Source organism: Barbus barbus, assembly GCF_936440315.1.
Source record: "Barbus barbus genome assembly, chromosome: 48".
In the NCBI taxonomy this organism is placed as follows: Eukaryota; Metazoa; Chordata; class Actinopteri; order Cypriniformes; family Cyprinidae; genus Barbus; species Barbus barbus.
Window position 1 is genome coordinate 16,942,361 of NC_136726.1, and position 16,081 is coordinate 16,958,441.

The 16,081-nt window shown below is 36.5% G+C and overlaps 2 protein-coding genes across 5 annotated transcripts; one reads left to right on the forward strand and one right to left on the reverse strand.

Annotated features, from left to right (window-relative positions):
* Window positions 1–4,153: 4,153 nt before the first annotated feature.
* On the reverse strand, window positions 4,154–8,867 carry LOC306867123 (AP-3 complex subunit sigma-2). 2 transcript variants are annotated; one of them, XM_079412659.1, is made up of 6 exons: window positions 8,469–8,649; window positions 7,949–8,040; window positions 7,685–7,796; window positions 7,213–7,284; window positions 6,216–6,323; window positions 4,154–5,320 (listed from the first exon to the last, which is right to left on the reverse strand). In XM_079412659.1, exons 1-6 carry the CDS (start codon window positions 8,535–8,537, stop codon window positions 5,195–5,197), a joined length of 579 nt encoding a protein of 192 aa, XP_079268785.1. In that variant the 5' UTR covers window positions 8,538–8,649; the 3' UTR covers window positions 4,154–5,194. The 2 variants fall into 2 exon arrangements, with proteins under 2 accessions (XP_079268785.1, XP_079268786.1); XM_079412660.1 differs by lacking the exon at window positions 8,469–8,649 and adding an exon at window positions 8,829–8,867 and having other exon boundaries at window positions 4,855–5,320.
* Window positions 8,866–15,251, forward strand: LOC306867121 (uncharacterized protein). 3 transcript variants are annotated; one of them, XM_079412652.1, is made up of 5 exons: window positions 8,866–9,140; window positions 9,707–9,747; window positions 10,314–10,508; window positions 13,391–13,543; window positions 13,788–15,251. In XM_079412652.1, exons 3-5 carry the CDS (start codon window positions 10,343–10,345, stop codon window positions 14,591–14,593), a joined length of 1,125 nt encoding a protein of 374 aa, XP_079268778.1. In that variant the 5' UTR covers window positions 8,866–9,140; window positions 9,707–9,747; window positions 10,314–10,342; the 3' UTR covers window positions 14,594–15,251. The 3 variants fall into 3 exon arrangements, with proteins under 3 accessions (XP_079268778.1, XP_079268779.1, XP_079268780.1); XM_079412653.1 differs by having other exon boundaries at window positions 8,884–9,140; window positions 9,568–9,747; XM_079412654.1 differs by lacking the exons at window positions 8,866–9,140; window positions 9,707–9,747 and having other exon boundaries at window positions 10,425–10,508; window positions 13,458–13,543.
* Window positions 15,252–16,081: the final 830 nt, after the last annotated feature.

The window sequence follows — 16,081 nt, forward strand, 5'->3', positions numbered from 1 at the left end:
TTCCACAGTAAATACAACCCGAATTCCGGAAATGTTAGGACGTTTTTTAAATTTGAATAAAATGAAAACTAAAAGACTTTCAAATCACATGAGCCAATATTTTATTCACAATAGAACATAGAGAACATAGCAAAGGTTTAAATGGAGAAATGTTACACTTTTATCCATTAAATGACATCAGGTCTGTAACATAATTAGCTATAAAAGGGATGTCTTAGAGAGGCAGAGTCTCTCAGAAGTAAAGATGGGCAGAGGCTCTCAAATCTGTGAAAGAGTGCGTAAAAAGATTGTGGAATACTTTAAAAACAATGTTCCTCAACTCTGTGCGTAAGGGACAAGGCCGAAGACCTTAGTTGGATGCCCGTGGTTTTCGGGCCCTGCATCACTCATCGGCATGATTCTGTCATTGACATTACTAAATGGGCCCAGGAATACTTCCAGAAACCACTGTCGGTAAACATAATCCGCCGTGCCATCTGCAGATGCCAACTAAAGCTTTATCATGCAAAAAAGGAAGCCCTGTGGACTAAGACTCAATTAAAATGGACTGTTTCAAAGTGAAAAAGTGTATTTCACAGACGAGTCCAAATTTTACATTCTTGTTGGAAATCACGGACGCCGCATACTGCAGCTATTACAACAGCATGGCTTCGTAGTAGAATAATCTATGTGCTGAACTGGCCTGCCTGCAGTCCAGATCTTTCACCTATAGAGAACATTTGGCGCATCAACACCAAAACTCCAGAAACTCATAACCTCGATGCCCAGACGTCTTCAAACTGTTTTGAAAAGAAGAGGAGATGCTACATCATGGTAAATATGATGAAATGAGCTCATTTTGTGCATAAAATTATCAAATTTCCCAGTATAAACATATGTTATGTTATCTATGTTCTATTGTGAATAAAATATTGGCTCATGTGATTTGAAAGTCATTTAGTTTTCATTTTATTCCAATTTAAAAAACGTCCCTACATTTCCAGAATTCGAGTTGTATAACTGTCAACGTTATTGTCGCTGTCATCTTAAAACTCACCTGTTTTCTGTAGCAGCCAATATAGGGCTTGTGGTGTTTCTTTTTTTGTCCATGAAATTGGTACAAACCACTCATAACTGAAAAATGAAGAATATTGTTAAATAGTAATTCCACATTTCAACAAAACTTTGTGATTGATTCTTAAGTAGGATATATAATTCGGATATGTAAAGTTAGTGTGTACAGAGAATTAATTAATGAATGTTATTGATCAAACTGTGAACAATTCATCTGTCCATGTATTACATTTTTTATTTTTTTTATCTTGTAGTCTTCTGGTGAAACTACAAACTTCTCTCTGGTGGTGTATGCCAGACTCTTTTTTTTCCCTTTCAAAACACTTTTTGACATACTTAAATTCTGATGGCCGGTCTGGTTTAGTTTCACGGTCCAGGAGGAAGTGCTGCTGTGTGATCTGGCCAGTTGTCGTGTTAATAGTGACCACAGGAAAGCCCATTTGAAGAACCCAGTGGTCCATAATCTCTTGCACAGTTCTGGGAAGACTGGTAGTGCTGCTGTCCACAGCCAACAGCATTTCTGATATGACCCCTTTGTTTTGTGTTAACAAATCAGATAAAGACATGGCTGAACAGCATTGTTTAATTGCAATATACCAGTTGAAGATGGTGCCAAAGGTCTGTGTACACTGTGTTGCTGAATTTGAAATGATCCAGGTAAGTCTGTTAAAATTAATTGATTGTGAATGTACAAAAGCATTCTAAATCACAAAAGCATATTCAATTTTTATTGTACAGCACAACAAGGAATAATATACAAAGAGTTTTTACTTGGAGGCCTTGAGTAAACACAAAGTCCCATGGTTCATTGGATGGTGCCATTGTTGGAACTGATGTTACTGCACCTGTGGGTTTAACCTCATTGTTCTTGGACTTCTCTTGGGAGTAGACCACCGGGAGCGCAGTGATTGTGGCTAGTGCTCCAGCCGCTAACACAATTCCTACTATCCCAACAGTTTTACTGATGAAGAAACCCTTTCCCATGCTTCAGCAATTACAGGAAAACAAGAGTGAAACTGACATCTGCACAGCTTTTTATTTAAGGTATGATAAGATTCTCCTCCCACATGAATTAATGGTTCATCAATTAACACATCACAGCTCTGGTGTACAAGAGGGCATCTAGAACCTCAGGGTTAAAGAGGGTCATTGATACCTGTGTTATCAAAACGCGGTAAGGCCACATGTTCTGTTTGTAAAATACAATTAAGTGTTGTTACTCACACTTTTTTCAGTGATGTGATCACATCCATATGGCTAAAAATATTTTTAGGATTGCAGGACTTGAAAAATCTGCTGTCTTAGTGCCAGATACAGCACACTTACAGAGGCAGGTGGTTTTAATATTGTGGCTAATCAGTGCATATTCATAATATGTTTATATAAATATTTTCTTGATATATAGCCATTTTGCATATTTAAAAAACATGATTAAACAAATGTGTGTGTATATACAGTATATATATATATATATATATATATATATATATATACACTCACCTAAAGGATTATTAGGAACACCATACTAATACTGTGTTTGACCCCCTTTCTCCTTCAGAACTGCCTTAATTCTACGTGGCATTGATTCAACAAGGTGCTGAAAGCATTCTTTAGAAATGTTGGCCCATATTGATAGGATAGCATCTTGCAGTTGATGGAGATTTGTGGGATGCACATCCAGGGCACGAAGCTCCCGTTCCACCACATCCCAAAGATGCTCTATTGGGTTGAGATCTGGTGACTGTGGGGGCCATTTTAGTACAGTGAACTCATTGTCATGTTCAAGAAACCAATTTGAAATGATTCGAGCTTTGTGACATGGTGCATTATCCTGCTGGAAGTAGCCATCAGAGGATGGGTACATGGTGGTCATAAAGGGATGGACATGGTCAGAAACAATGCTCAGGTAGGCTGTGGCATTTAAACGATGCCCAATTGGCACTAAGGGGCCTAAAGTGTGCCAAGAAAACATCCCCCACACCATTACACCACCACCACCAGCCTGCACAGTGGTAACAAGGCATGATGGATCCATGTTCTCATTCTGTTTACGCCAAATTCTGACTCTACCATCTGAATGTCTCAACAAAAATCGAGACTCATCAGACCAGGCAACATTTTTCCAGTCTTCAACCGTCCAATTTTGGTGAGCTCGTGCAAATTGTAGCCTCTTTTTCCTATTTGTAGTAGAGATGAGTGGTACCCGGTGGGGTCTTCTGCTGTTGTAGCCCATCCGCCTCAAGGTTGTGCGTGTTGTGGCTTCACAAATGCTTTGCTGCATACCTCGGTTGTAACGAGTGGTTATTTCAGTCAAAGTTGCTCTTCTATCAGCTTGAATCAGTCAGCCTATTCTCCTCTGACCTCTAGCATCAACAAGGCATTTTCGCCCACAGGACTGCCGTATACTGGATGTTTTTCCCTTTTCACACCATTCTTTGTAAACCCTAGAAATGGTTGTGCGTGAAAATCCCAGTAACTGAGCAGATTGTGAAATACTCAGACCGGCCCGTCTGGCACCAACAACCATGCCACGCTCAAAATTGCTTAAATCACCTTTCTTTCCCATTCTGACATTCAGTTTGGAGTTCAGGAGATTGTCTTGACCAGGACCACGCCCCTAAATGCATTGAAGCAACTGCCATGTGATTGGTTGATTAGATAATTGCATTAATGAGAAATTGAACAGGTGTTCCTAATAATCCTTTAGGTGAGTGTATATATATATATATATATATATATATATATATATATATATTGTAGATTTAAACTAAATATTAGTGATCAGTGCAATCTGTGGGATCTATTCTGTACACACACTATGGCAGGTCATACTGAAAAGCATCTAAGTGCACTGTTGTGAATCCATTCAAGCTGAATTTAATTTGCAGAAATAATCCTGCACTAACTATACTGTTTGAGTGAAAAAAAATACAGTTTAACCTTAGTTTAGCCAAATTACCTCAAGTTTACCAGGAGCAAAGGACAGGATTAGTAACAAATGATCTTTTAAAAATAGCACTCTCTGTAGTCATCAAGCTGCACTTTAAAGTTGGACATGTCAAAAACTGTAAAATAAAAAATGAGAGTAATACAAAGATTTGGCCTTTGGGATATGTTTATTTTATGGAGGAACATTGTACCAGAGATGACGTTTATTATTTAGTATCTCAGAAAATATAGCCACTAGCACAAGATGAACCATTCATTTGAAAATGCATCGGTGTAATGATTATCAGCTTTTACGGTATCCCACCCTCATCATATTAACCCGTATCAGCAATAAATGAGGTGTTCAACAAAGTCACCAGACTCTTCTTGTTATTTAAATTGATTAAAATGAAATCTGGTTTTATTATTAAATATTCTGCATCTTCAAAGTCAGAAGAGATGGAGTTCATGATTTCTTGACATCATCTAAAGGCTCTGGACCTTTGATAGACTTCAAAGACATCTTCAAAGACAATATAGAGTATCAGAGATTTCTAGATACACTATTGGTGTTTTGGTTGCATAACCATGATTTGTCAAAAATTTGCTGACAATTTTTAGAGGCAGTAAGTGCACAAAATGATATTCTACATCTAGATCTGGTGACACTGCAGATTCTTTCTGAAAATAAAATGTTTTTAACATGAAATGTTGAAGGGTACAAGACAAGATGTGGAGGAGTTCAGAAATCAAACTCATACTTGTCTCCAAAATACAATGTAACCATAAAATATTTCCAACATTGAAGAATCCTTTCATGTTCCATAACTGTTAAGTAATTAATAAAACCCATAAAGGAGTAAGACGTGAATTTGGACAAAAACATTTTTAATGACCAAGTAACATTTAATATAAATTATTAATGTGTAACATTAGTAGTTGGTCTGTTGGCATAAATGACACGTTAGTACAGTATTGTGGAATTTAGCTACATCACAGACAAAATACAAAAAACTATAATCAAAACTGGAAACGGTTTGTCTGCAAACCAAAGTCTAAAATTGAAAAGGTACATTGTAAATGATTGGACACAGTAGTGTGCTTCGGAGTCCTCAGGTAATGGTCAGTCGTAAGTCCGTAAATTGCATTATATACAGTATCTATGGCAATGAATGTCAACACACAAAAAACACAATGATCAGACATGCAAAACTCAAAACGGGGAGAGACTGGGTACTTTTATATTGATGTCCCCGATATTGATGTTACGGGGTATTTCAGGAAGGTTCATATTTTTCACAGCAGAAACAGCTCGTGCTGGCGCGGCAGACAGACCACCCTGCCAAAAACACCCACACAAAAATATTTATTATATGTTATTAGCCTCAAAATTCAAGTTTTTTCATGAACTGGATTTATTCAGCATTAAACTGAAGCCCAAACTTGGCCTATGAACAATATTCTGTAACCCAATCTCATAAGTCCAGTGAAAAATTTCAGGCTAAACCTGCCCCAAAACAAAACATGATACAATTAAAATAAAAGAAGCATTACAAAATTACAAACACAAACTCAAAGTTATACAAGAAAAACTACATGACCCGGCCTGACCTCAACAGAACAGCTAAACAATGCATTTTGTTGTCAAATTTCAAAGTACGGTAGAGTTTATGAACCACCACCATCCTGTTTCTTCGGTCTTTAACCAAATGTTGTGGATGGATGTTACTTTGGTTCTCTTTAATGTGTTTTGTATTGTCTTATGTAACATTTCCTCATTTTAAACCCTTACATAAGAGTACGTCTAGTGTTGTTATTATCAATCACCTCGACTCCAGATAGAATATCAGGAACACATTGACTGTGAACCACTGTTATCGGCTCAGATACCTTTCACCATTTTAGGCCTTTCATCTTTAATAAACCCAAAAGATTTGCAGGGAAAAAGAAAGTGATGCTGTACAAGATTAATGAAAATGTCTTTTGAGATATTCATGTTTTTCACAAATATTTCCAAGGCTCTGTGTCAACCATGCATCTAAAAATAAAGTTAATGTGTACAATATTATTTAACCTGATTTTTGTTTTTGTTGTTGTTAAAAATTAGCATGTATCTTTCACAGAAAACTATCTAAAAATGTCCCTTCCTGTTTGGGTTGAGGCACAGCAATGCATGTAATAGATGTCTGAATAAACTGGAGCGACTACCGGTTACTCTGTCAATGTGAACTCACCTCCGATTTCTCCATTCTGTTCTGTAGCTCCACTTGGGCAACTATTTCATTCATGTTAGTTTCCAGAACCATCCCACCCATGACAACTTCCTGGAGAATGTAATGAACCTGGAATAAACAACAAAAACATCAACCTTCAAACCTTAGTTTTTCATTAGTAATTTAACAAAATAATGACTTATGACTAAACAACCTGAGTAACAAAGCACATTTCACAATTTGATTATGTTTTATTGGGGTATATTATATTCATTTTTTAAAATATATTTATTCAAAAGAACCAGTTCGTAGGAGCCACTTGTTCAGGAATCCAGTTATACTTACTTACCTGTATGCTTTAACGTACTAAATTAAAAGAACTGCTTCAAAGGAGTCATTTGTTTGTGAATCAGATGTAAAAGGCGATACATAAAATCAATACTTTAACACAAACAGCTTAGCTGACCGAATCAGAGCACACATGCACAGGACTACTGATGCGCATTATCAAATATGTTACATATGGCGTACTCAGACAAGTTACCATAAAGCAATGCATTGCCATTTCCAAGTAATTCCATCCACTCATAAAACATTTTTACTGATTAGATAACTAACAAAAGCAATGTAGTGTACACTTCTATCATGAACAGGTTTTACAGTGGTGCCATAATCCAACAGGCAATTATCAGAAAGAGTATACTGACCAACTAGAGTTATTTTAGTATCATGATATACTATTATAATTTTTAGTAGTGTTTTATTGAATTGAAATTTGTTAGCCTGTATCTATAGTTCTTACTCATTTGTAGTTATTTTACTATTTCAAGATAGATTAAATTTTTCTAAATAAAATTTTTTTGAAATGATGCCTTGCTGAAATATGTTGATTTTTAAAAAATATATATTTTCTCTTACTTCAGTTAACATTTTATTTCAAGTAACAAAAATTTTTTTTTTTTAATGGTTTTAGTTTCATTTTATTTTTCCGTTAATGATAATAAATCTGAAAACTGACCTTATCCATGTGAAAGATTAAGTCCAGTTCACACACATTCTCAAAGCATTTGTCCAGGGTTTCCACAAAGACCTGCAGGACAAAATGATACACAATTGTGAATAACAACATGGTCTTTCAGCGAGATTTTCAAAAGTAACGTTTCAAAAAAGCAGCAAATTAACTACTCATGCAAAAAAATAAAAAGGTTCTATGGCATTACCATTCTGATGGTATTCTAATATATAACATACCAAACGAATGGTATTTACACAATACTTACAGGTGATATGGAATTAGTATGGTCCAGTGAGAACTTATGCATCCTGATATGTTAAACGGCCATTGCACTAAAACAAGTGTTTTAAACTCTGAGTTGTCTTTATGTACATCTTCAATAAAAAGTTGAAGCATGAATGGAATATGAGATGCATTAACCACCCCCTTGTGGTTGTAGGCCAGAACTACAGCATGTAAAATGCAGTATGTTCACCTGTATGAGATCTAGAATCCCCAGCTCGCTCTCTGATGAGTCCACACAAAACACAAAGTACAGGGTGGCATAGTGTCTGTAGATCAGCTTGTAGTCAGAGCCTCCGATCAAACTAAAAGTGAATAGAAAAACTATTTTATTAAGCACCTCAATATAACTTTTAAGATTTGTTGAGTATGCATCTTTATACAGTACAATATAGAGATACGGATGACAATCATAACAGTAAGCCCTTATGTGTAACATTATTATGCATATTGTCACCTTCCGCCCTCCAGAAAATTGCAGACATTGTCATCTCTTTTGGACACCAGATGAAAGGTCTCCCTAATGATCTGTTGTTGCATGTCTTCTGCCTGTGAAAGAAATATGATAAATTACACATAAACTTTTCAATTACACATTAAAATATACAGAGGAATGAATGAAACATTAGTTGTTTAACATTATATAAAAATGACTACTATGAACATTAATATAAATTATTACATTTATATAGATGTTATATAATTTACACACACACACACACACACACACACATATATATATATATATATATATATAAGCAAAAACAAAATGAGGACCTGACTTTCGAGTAAGAAGCTGACAAAACATTTATATTCTATAACACAAAATCTAATATTTATATACAATTATTTTATCTGAAGCTGTATGTTCATCTATGATATATTGAATAAAAGACAATTAATTAAATTAATCTGTATAGTAAGAATGGCAATAGCTGCCAAATGCAGTTTCAGTGTCTTTTATGCGCTCATCTTACAAAATATTGGTAGAATCTGATGAGCCTGGGTTTCCCATGGTTGTTAAAAATGAGAATAGCCTTGATCATCCTTGCCGTTTGATTATTTTTATGTGGTTACTCGTATTGTTTTATTTATTTATTTTTTTTGCTAAGCTTCAGCTTGTCAATGAAAACGACTCAAGGTACTTCCATGCCACGTGACATTTGCATTATAAAAGTATTGCACATTGCAATATTTGGCGGTATTTGTTAGCATGCATATACAAATCAGTTTTACAGATAATCCCGTTATACTTCACAAACTATGACTACCGTGGTAATTTTTGTAATAATTCATGATTTTTGTAATCAATTTCCACCTGCGTTCAATGAACTCACATTGACGAATTGATGAGCTGAGGACTTTTATTTTGACGCGTTCACAGCACGTTGCGTGACCCGGAAGTCCAGCATTTCCTCTTGTCGCATCACTCGTGTATCGTGTCTGTCAGGTAGCTCTTACTTATATAAACAACCCGAATTAAAATATGAAACACTTGACAGGAGAGTGACAGTAAACACGCACCGCATGAGGAATGAGACGGCATTAATTTGCTCACGCTTGTAAACTGCAGTAAAGAAACGCTGCTGTTTAACTTGCATGTATACAATCTGAAATTGATATTGTGAAAGGACGCTTTGTATTTGTTGGTAAGTGCATCCTCGTGAGCGTTTTTATCTTTGCTTTATCAATGCTTTAAATTTAATACCGTATAATTTTATTGTAGCCATTGTTTGCTTAATTAAATGTGTACTCAGTGCAATTAATATGATTATTTTGTTATTTATACTATAGGATGTGTCTCTAAGAGAAATAGATCCAAATGGAAGTGAGTTAGAAAACATTGTAAACGGCAAACAACAGTGGCATTTGTAATCACACTCCTCTTAACTGACCTACATTCCCTTAGTTATGATTCTTAAGAAGTTAATAACCATAATAATACTCTTAGATAAGTATTTTGGGTTGTGATTTGTAACAGGATTCATTTGAATAATTATTACTTTTGTGCTGTAAGTTAAAATGATAAAAACCTTTAGTAATGGTATCATGTGTGTCTTTATTAACCCTTTATAGGTTAAGAAAAGTAATAATGCATTGGCATTCGTCGCTGATAGCTATATGGAAGTGATTTAATCCTACTATTTTTATTATTTTTTTTATTTTTCCCCTATAGCTACAAACTGCTTAATTTCTTTTCTGTCTTTAATTCCAGCTCAGGACGGACCATCCGTGAATAATCTGCTTCATCGCTTCGTGAGTTTCATTCCTTTGTTCAAGCCTCGATTGAAGTCATATGATCTGTACATCCTGGAACGGGTTTAGTGAGCCCTTCAGTGCTGTTTGCAGTGATGGCTGTAACCAGGCGTTCGGAGGGGTGTGGCAGACATTTATGTGCTTCACCCAAGACCTATTTGTTCACTTTTGAAACTTCCTTATAACCAACAAAGCTTTTATAACTGCAGGTTCAACTCAAGTTCAAAGCACTTACAAGAGTTTAGGGCTTATGTTACTTTAAAATGGGAGCTTCTAATGTGAAAAAAGAACATAAGGTAACTTTATATTATGCCTACTACATGTTTTATAGGCACTTGTGGTCTAGTCTTAGTTGAACAGGATTGCAACAACTGTTTTGCAGGTAGAGCAGACGAAAGTTCGAAACTTTTCTTTGTAGTGTATTGGAATTTGTACTAGATGGCGCAATTGAATCACATTTGTTCATTCTCATTTCCTTCTCTGATACAACTCGTATCTATCTTTCTATTAACTAATGTATTTAAAAATTCATATTTGAGTTATCGTTGTTTTTGTTTATCCCACAGGTGTTGGGGATGTGACCCTCTCTCACATTATGGTCTCAGCCACTCATGTGATCATGATTGTCCATCCCGTCCTGGTCCTGCTGCCCATTCTGGGGCTCCTTGTGCTTCCATGTGCACCCTTGCATTTGTTGAATGGCCTCAGGATAGTGGCTAATGTGACTGTTAACAACACAATGGATTGTGACCTGAAATATTGTAAGTCTATCTCTACTGCACCTCAAATATCCTTTTGATTCATTTAAATTGCATTTCAGTAATTGTTTTTTTTTTATAAATGTAATACTTCTGAATAAATATTCTTGGATTTCAATAAAATATTTAGATAAAGGTAACTACAAAGGATGAGCCATGAGGTTCTCTAGTGTAAAAGGTATTTAAAATGTTATGCTTTTAAGAAACTGTTCTTTTTATATTGTTTAATTTATTTGAGATAGCATTTCCCAGTGATGCGTGAGACACAGCAGGGCTCAACAGAACAACACTCACAAGTGATTCTTTACAATAGCATTTTTGCTTGTCTGTCTTATTGATAGATTTTAGTAGGAAAGAAAGACAGGAAATCAAGAGTTAAGGCTACTACTCTGACAGATCTTTGCAGAAAAGAACATTTTCTCATATTTTATATTTACTAATAGGTTTTACTTTATTTTTCATTTCATGTAAATCTTTTTTTTTAACACAAAGAAACTATTTAAAAATGAATAATTTTATGCAAAATACGATGGAACCATTGAATAAATTGTATTATGTATGTATATGTGTGTGTGTATAATGTGATAAATATGTAATATTACATGGATAATTTTTCACAAAACTTTAAGCATCTTTAACTTCTACCTTTTGTCATATCTTCATCAGCACAGTATTCAATACATGAGATTGATTTTAATTTAATTAAAAAACATTTTAAATGGATAATTCACCCAAAAATAAACATTTTGTCTTAATTTACTCCCCCTCATGTCATTCAGAACCTTCTGTGGATACAAAAAAAATATTTTAAAGACTCAAACAACATTGGACCCCATTGGCTGAGTCGTTGTTCAAAGTGTTTGTGAATCTTCTTTTTTTTTTTTTTTTTTTTCTTTATGTACATGATCAACTAAGTTCTGTCTTGACCGTTCCATCAACTGGCCTGAAACTCACAGGCCATCCTTGTTGAACCCTGCACAAACATAATTGTTTGATTTATTTTTCCATTATTTCCAAGAGTTAAACCAGCATGTTTTTCTTTGTTTCTTTGAGGGCTTGAGAATGAAATGCAATCTGTGTGCTACCTTCAGAGATAAAACGGGGTACCTGTGGAATATCATATTTAAAAAAAAAAAAGTAAAGCCATATGTTGTGTTTTGTCTTTTTATACATCACATTTTTTCCTTGAAGGACGTGCGCTTTCAAAGAAGGCCATGTGTTTCGCATTTAAGATGAAAGGGAGGCCTGGGTTGGCTGTTCTGCTTATGCGCCAGGCGTTGCTTCAGTGGGCCATACCCTTCTACAGTCTTCGTCAAGACATGCTCTTTTTCTAATTAAATTGCTTTCTTTTTCCCCCTCTCGCTTTGACCACACACGTTGCACTTGACTATCTCGCCACCTCTGTAAACACGCAGACAGCCGAAATGACCCCAAGGCATGCTGGCTTTGTGTTCGGGGGTAGAGCGACTGTACGTTGTCGGTATTGAGTTTCCATCACGTTAACCGTACAGAGATCGAAAGCAAGGTCAGAATCGCCACTGCCATCTGGAAGTCTGAAATGTTTGGAATGATGGCGAGCTATAAATATATAAGCATTCCACTGCAGGGAACGGTGTGTTTTGGACACGTCAAAGACTAAACTTACTACAGGGCAACCTGTGGCGACTGCAAAATCAGGCCAGGTGCTCTACTATTTCACACCACTCTGCTTTCGCCTTTGGTTTTGTGCGTTTTCTGCTTCAAACAGCTGGAGAAGTGTTTAAAAGGAAATAAAAATACTCGCAATGCAGCTGGCCCCTCGATTTTAGTGTGTCAGCGCTGACCAAGAGATGATTCAACCGGGGGTTATCACTTCACCGAGGTTGGTTATTGATTCACCTGGAGCTCTTAAACGCTGGATGATTGTACGTTGGCAAGGTCCAAAAAGGGAAATGGGGGCATTTGAGCATTCTGCAGTGCCAGCGCAAGCAAATTCTTTAAAGCCCCGTTGGTCCTGCCGTGCTGCAGCCACCTGGCTAAGTAATCAGGGGAAGTGGGAATAAGGGAAAGAGTGGAGACGGATGTGGAGGTTGAGGTGTGCTGTACCTAACGCACACATGGCTGCTGGGAGGAGATCAAAGAGAGGTGCGGCAAGGTCTGTTTTTCTTCCCAGACGTGGCTCGTTCCTTAAGACTGCAGAGCTCAGGATATGCAGTTTGACATCCAGTAATGAGCATTCGGGGAACGACTCTGTCCTAATGAAAACAACCAACTTTGAGTCACAGATTGCACTGTTTTATTTCATATTTTAGAGCGAGCTGTAAAATATATTTGGCCATGACACTCTTAAAAACAGCCTTTAGAAACTTGTGTTTGGGTTATTTGTTCCCTTAAATTTGGGTTATGGTTGCACAAAGTGTCCAGTTTTGCTATTTGATGATTTATAGATTGGAAATGTTGATGGCTCAGAACATTTTTGTATTAGGTCCAAATTGGTGTAATATGTTTGTACCTTGAATTTCTCAACTCTTGTGAAAAATATTTGTATTCGATTTTGTTTATTACCTCCTATTTTGTCAGGATTCAGACGGATTCAAACCCTTAACTTGTCTACTTTTTTAAAAGATTAATTCAGAGCTGGCCCATAGGAGTCATTTATTTGTGAATCAGATTAGACTGGTCTTTTTAGCTCACCAGTCAATTCGGTTTAACTCTCATTCACAATCCTGTTAAAATAAGGTTTCTTTTGCCGTGGCACTGATTCATTAGCAATTGTGTCTGTTCAGCAATCTGATGTAATTTTGAAGTCCATCGAAATTGACTGCAAACGAGGTTTATTTCAAGTAACAATATTTGATTTTTCGAAGAGAAAGTCCTGTTGATTCCTTTTTTTCTTCATTTTTCAGGTCCTCAAGATGAAGTCTGTACGAAGGCTATTCCTAATATAAATCAATCTGTGTGTTTTGTGATCAGCTGCCTGAATAATACCCAGAACTATTCTTGTGAGAATATCACAAATTTCGAAGACATGTTCGCGAAACCAAGTGTGAACACAACTGGTAATACCTCTCCTTGGTTTGCCTGCTTTTTTTTTTTTTTTTTTTTTTTTTTTTTTTTTTGTGCTTTAAATTATATAATTTTTAATCTCTTGCAAGTATGTTTGTATTAGTTTAATTTAATTAACTTATCCTCTTACTTTGAAATGATTTGTCACACTGATTTTTAAAAAAAAAAGTAAATTGTGAGGTTATGTGAATATTAGCCCGCTGTCACCATTTATCAACCCAAACTTTGTTTTTGCAGACTTTATCAATGTGGGCAAAAGTCAGACTGATAAATCAGCGCTTCACCATCAGTCTGCTGGCACCAACTCTTCAACTAATGTAACACAACTGTTGCCAACTAAACTTAACATCTCAATCTCCAGGACTTCCACTACCACAGATCTGTCCACTTTACAAGTCCACTTTACAACTATAGCAACCTCCAACCTGCAGACCACTCCAACAGAGAAAGCCGCCACAACTGATGCAGTGCCAAAACCAGCGATCACCACAACCATTCCGACAACACCACCCGTGACATCCACCACCACAACTACACCTAAACCAACCACAACCAGTCCTAAACCCTCGCCAACAACTACCAGCACAACCACCACCACCATAAGAGTTGCACAAACCATAACTCCAAAACTGCCTTCACCGTCACCATCAGGGACCAATATGTCCGCCAGCATCTCACCATCAGTGCCTACAACACCATCCACTCGTTCCACAAAACCAATCCAAACTTCTGCAGCATCATCGGATGCGAAGAAGCCTTCACAGACCATGCCAAAAACCTCATTGAGCCCCTTAGTAGTGGCGTCTGCACTGCCTAAGTACATTCCCGAAGGGGACCAAGCCTTGATTGAGGTGGCCGGGGACCCTTTGACCAGCCACCTGTTGAATACAAGCTCCTTGTTGGCCGTTCTTCTATTTGGCCTCCTCTTCTTCGTGGTCACAGTAGTGCTGTTTCTCAAGCAAGCGTATGAGAGTTACAAGCGGAAGGACTACACTCAGGTTGACTATCTCATCAATGGAATGTACTCTGATTCGGGGGTCTGACCAGGATTGCGTGGTTTACATTTCAGTATATTTCCATTTTCAAAGGTTGGTAGCAGATTGACTTTGGTTTGAGACCCCTTGGTAGCACTCAAACGCTCGAAAGTCCCTTACGACTTCTAGATATGAGAATCCAGCTGGTGCTCGAGTGATTTGGTATGATGTATCTTTTGTTTCTATGCAGATTTAGCTTCCACGTAATTCTTGGCACATGGGGCTGAAGCCTTAGTATTAACTTAGCCCTCAACTTTCGTTCAACGAATGTCATTATAAGGGATTCATAGTGCAATACATGGAAATGTTTTGTCTAATCTGTCATGTCCAGTGTTTCATCTGCGGCTGATGAGTTGGCTGCAATAATTGCCTTTTTTATGTTTGTCGGAATGGTTCAGGAACATTCAAAGAATTGTCTGTGAATTAATGCCTTTTTTTTTTGTGTATGTGTGTGAGGAAAAAATGCCAAACCAGGAGTTGTGACACAGAAGCACATTATTGTAAAGCCAAGGGAATAACTCAGCCATTGTGTATTTAGTGTCTGGAACAAAGAACAGATCAGAGGAAGGGAAGAAGTATGATAGTTTGATATGTGCCAAATTGATTTTGAAAGTCTTAATAGCTGCACTGTTAAAAAGATATATAATAAAGAAAAATCTTACTTTGCACTCTGTGTTATTTTATTGCGTATAAAGTGTCTATCTCTATTTGATGTTTACTTAACTTTGATCCATGACCAGGCTCTTGTAATCTGTGCATCTGGTTTCCGCGGAAATTTTAACTTTCATCATCATGGAGTTTCAATGTGTTTCACTTATCTTAATTTAATAAAGGTCACCCCCCAAAAATAAGATGGTCAGCATTTAACGAGCACATTAACAAATGTGTCAGGGCTTTGAAAAAATTTAAATGATACGTTTAGGAGCCAAATGACAAATTTACAACCATGCTAAGCAATAGCTAATATATTTGTAAAGTATTTCAATGTGTTTTGTTTATATGTGTATATACAATGCTTAATTGACTGCAACAATGTTAATAACTGATAAACAACTCTCGGTTTAGTGAGGGACTTGGATGTGAACTCACTCAGTAACTACTCCAAACGATTCACAGATCTGTGAGTCTGATTCAAGTTGATTTGGAGACTGTTTGATGAATCTTTTTAAAGTACTCGTGAAAAAAGAACCGGTTCATATCATTTGTTCATGAATCAGCCATCACAGCTTACATTTTGTTCGTTCGTTGTCGCTATGATATTTGAAATCACACATGGACACAAACAGCCTCCCAGCTAGGTTACATTTTAAATGGTTAGTTACTTTTTTTTTTTTTTGTATTTTCGACCATTTTAGTCGCAGTTTGGGGTCGTGTAATTCTTATTCGCTATTGAGTTAATTCTTTAAATGTTTTGGCTAACTTAATGCGTACAGCTGGTCCTCTCAGCTCTTATTAACACATTTTACCATATTTACAATGGATCCAAATCAGCATGGA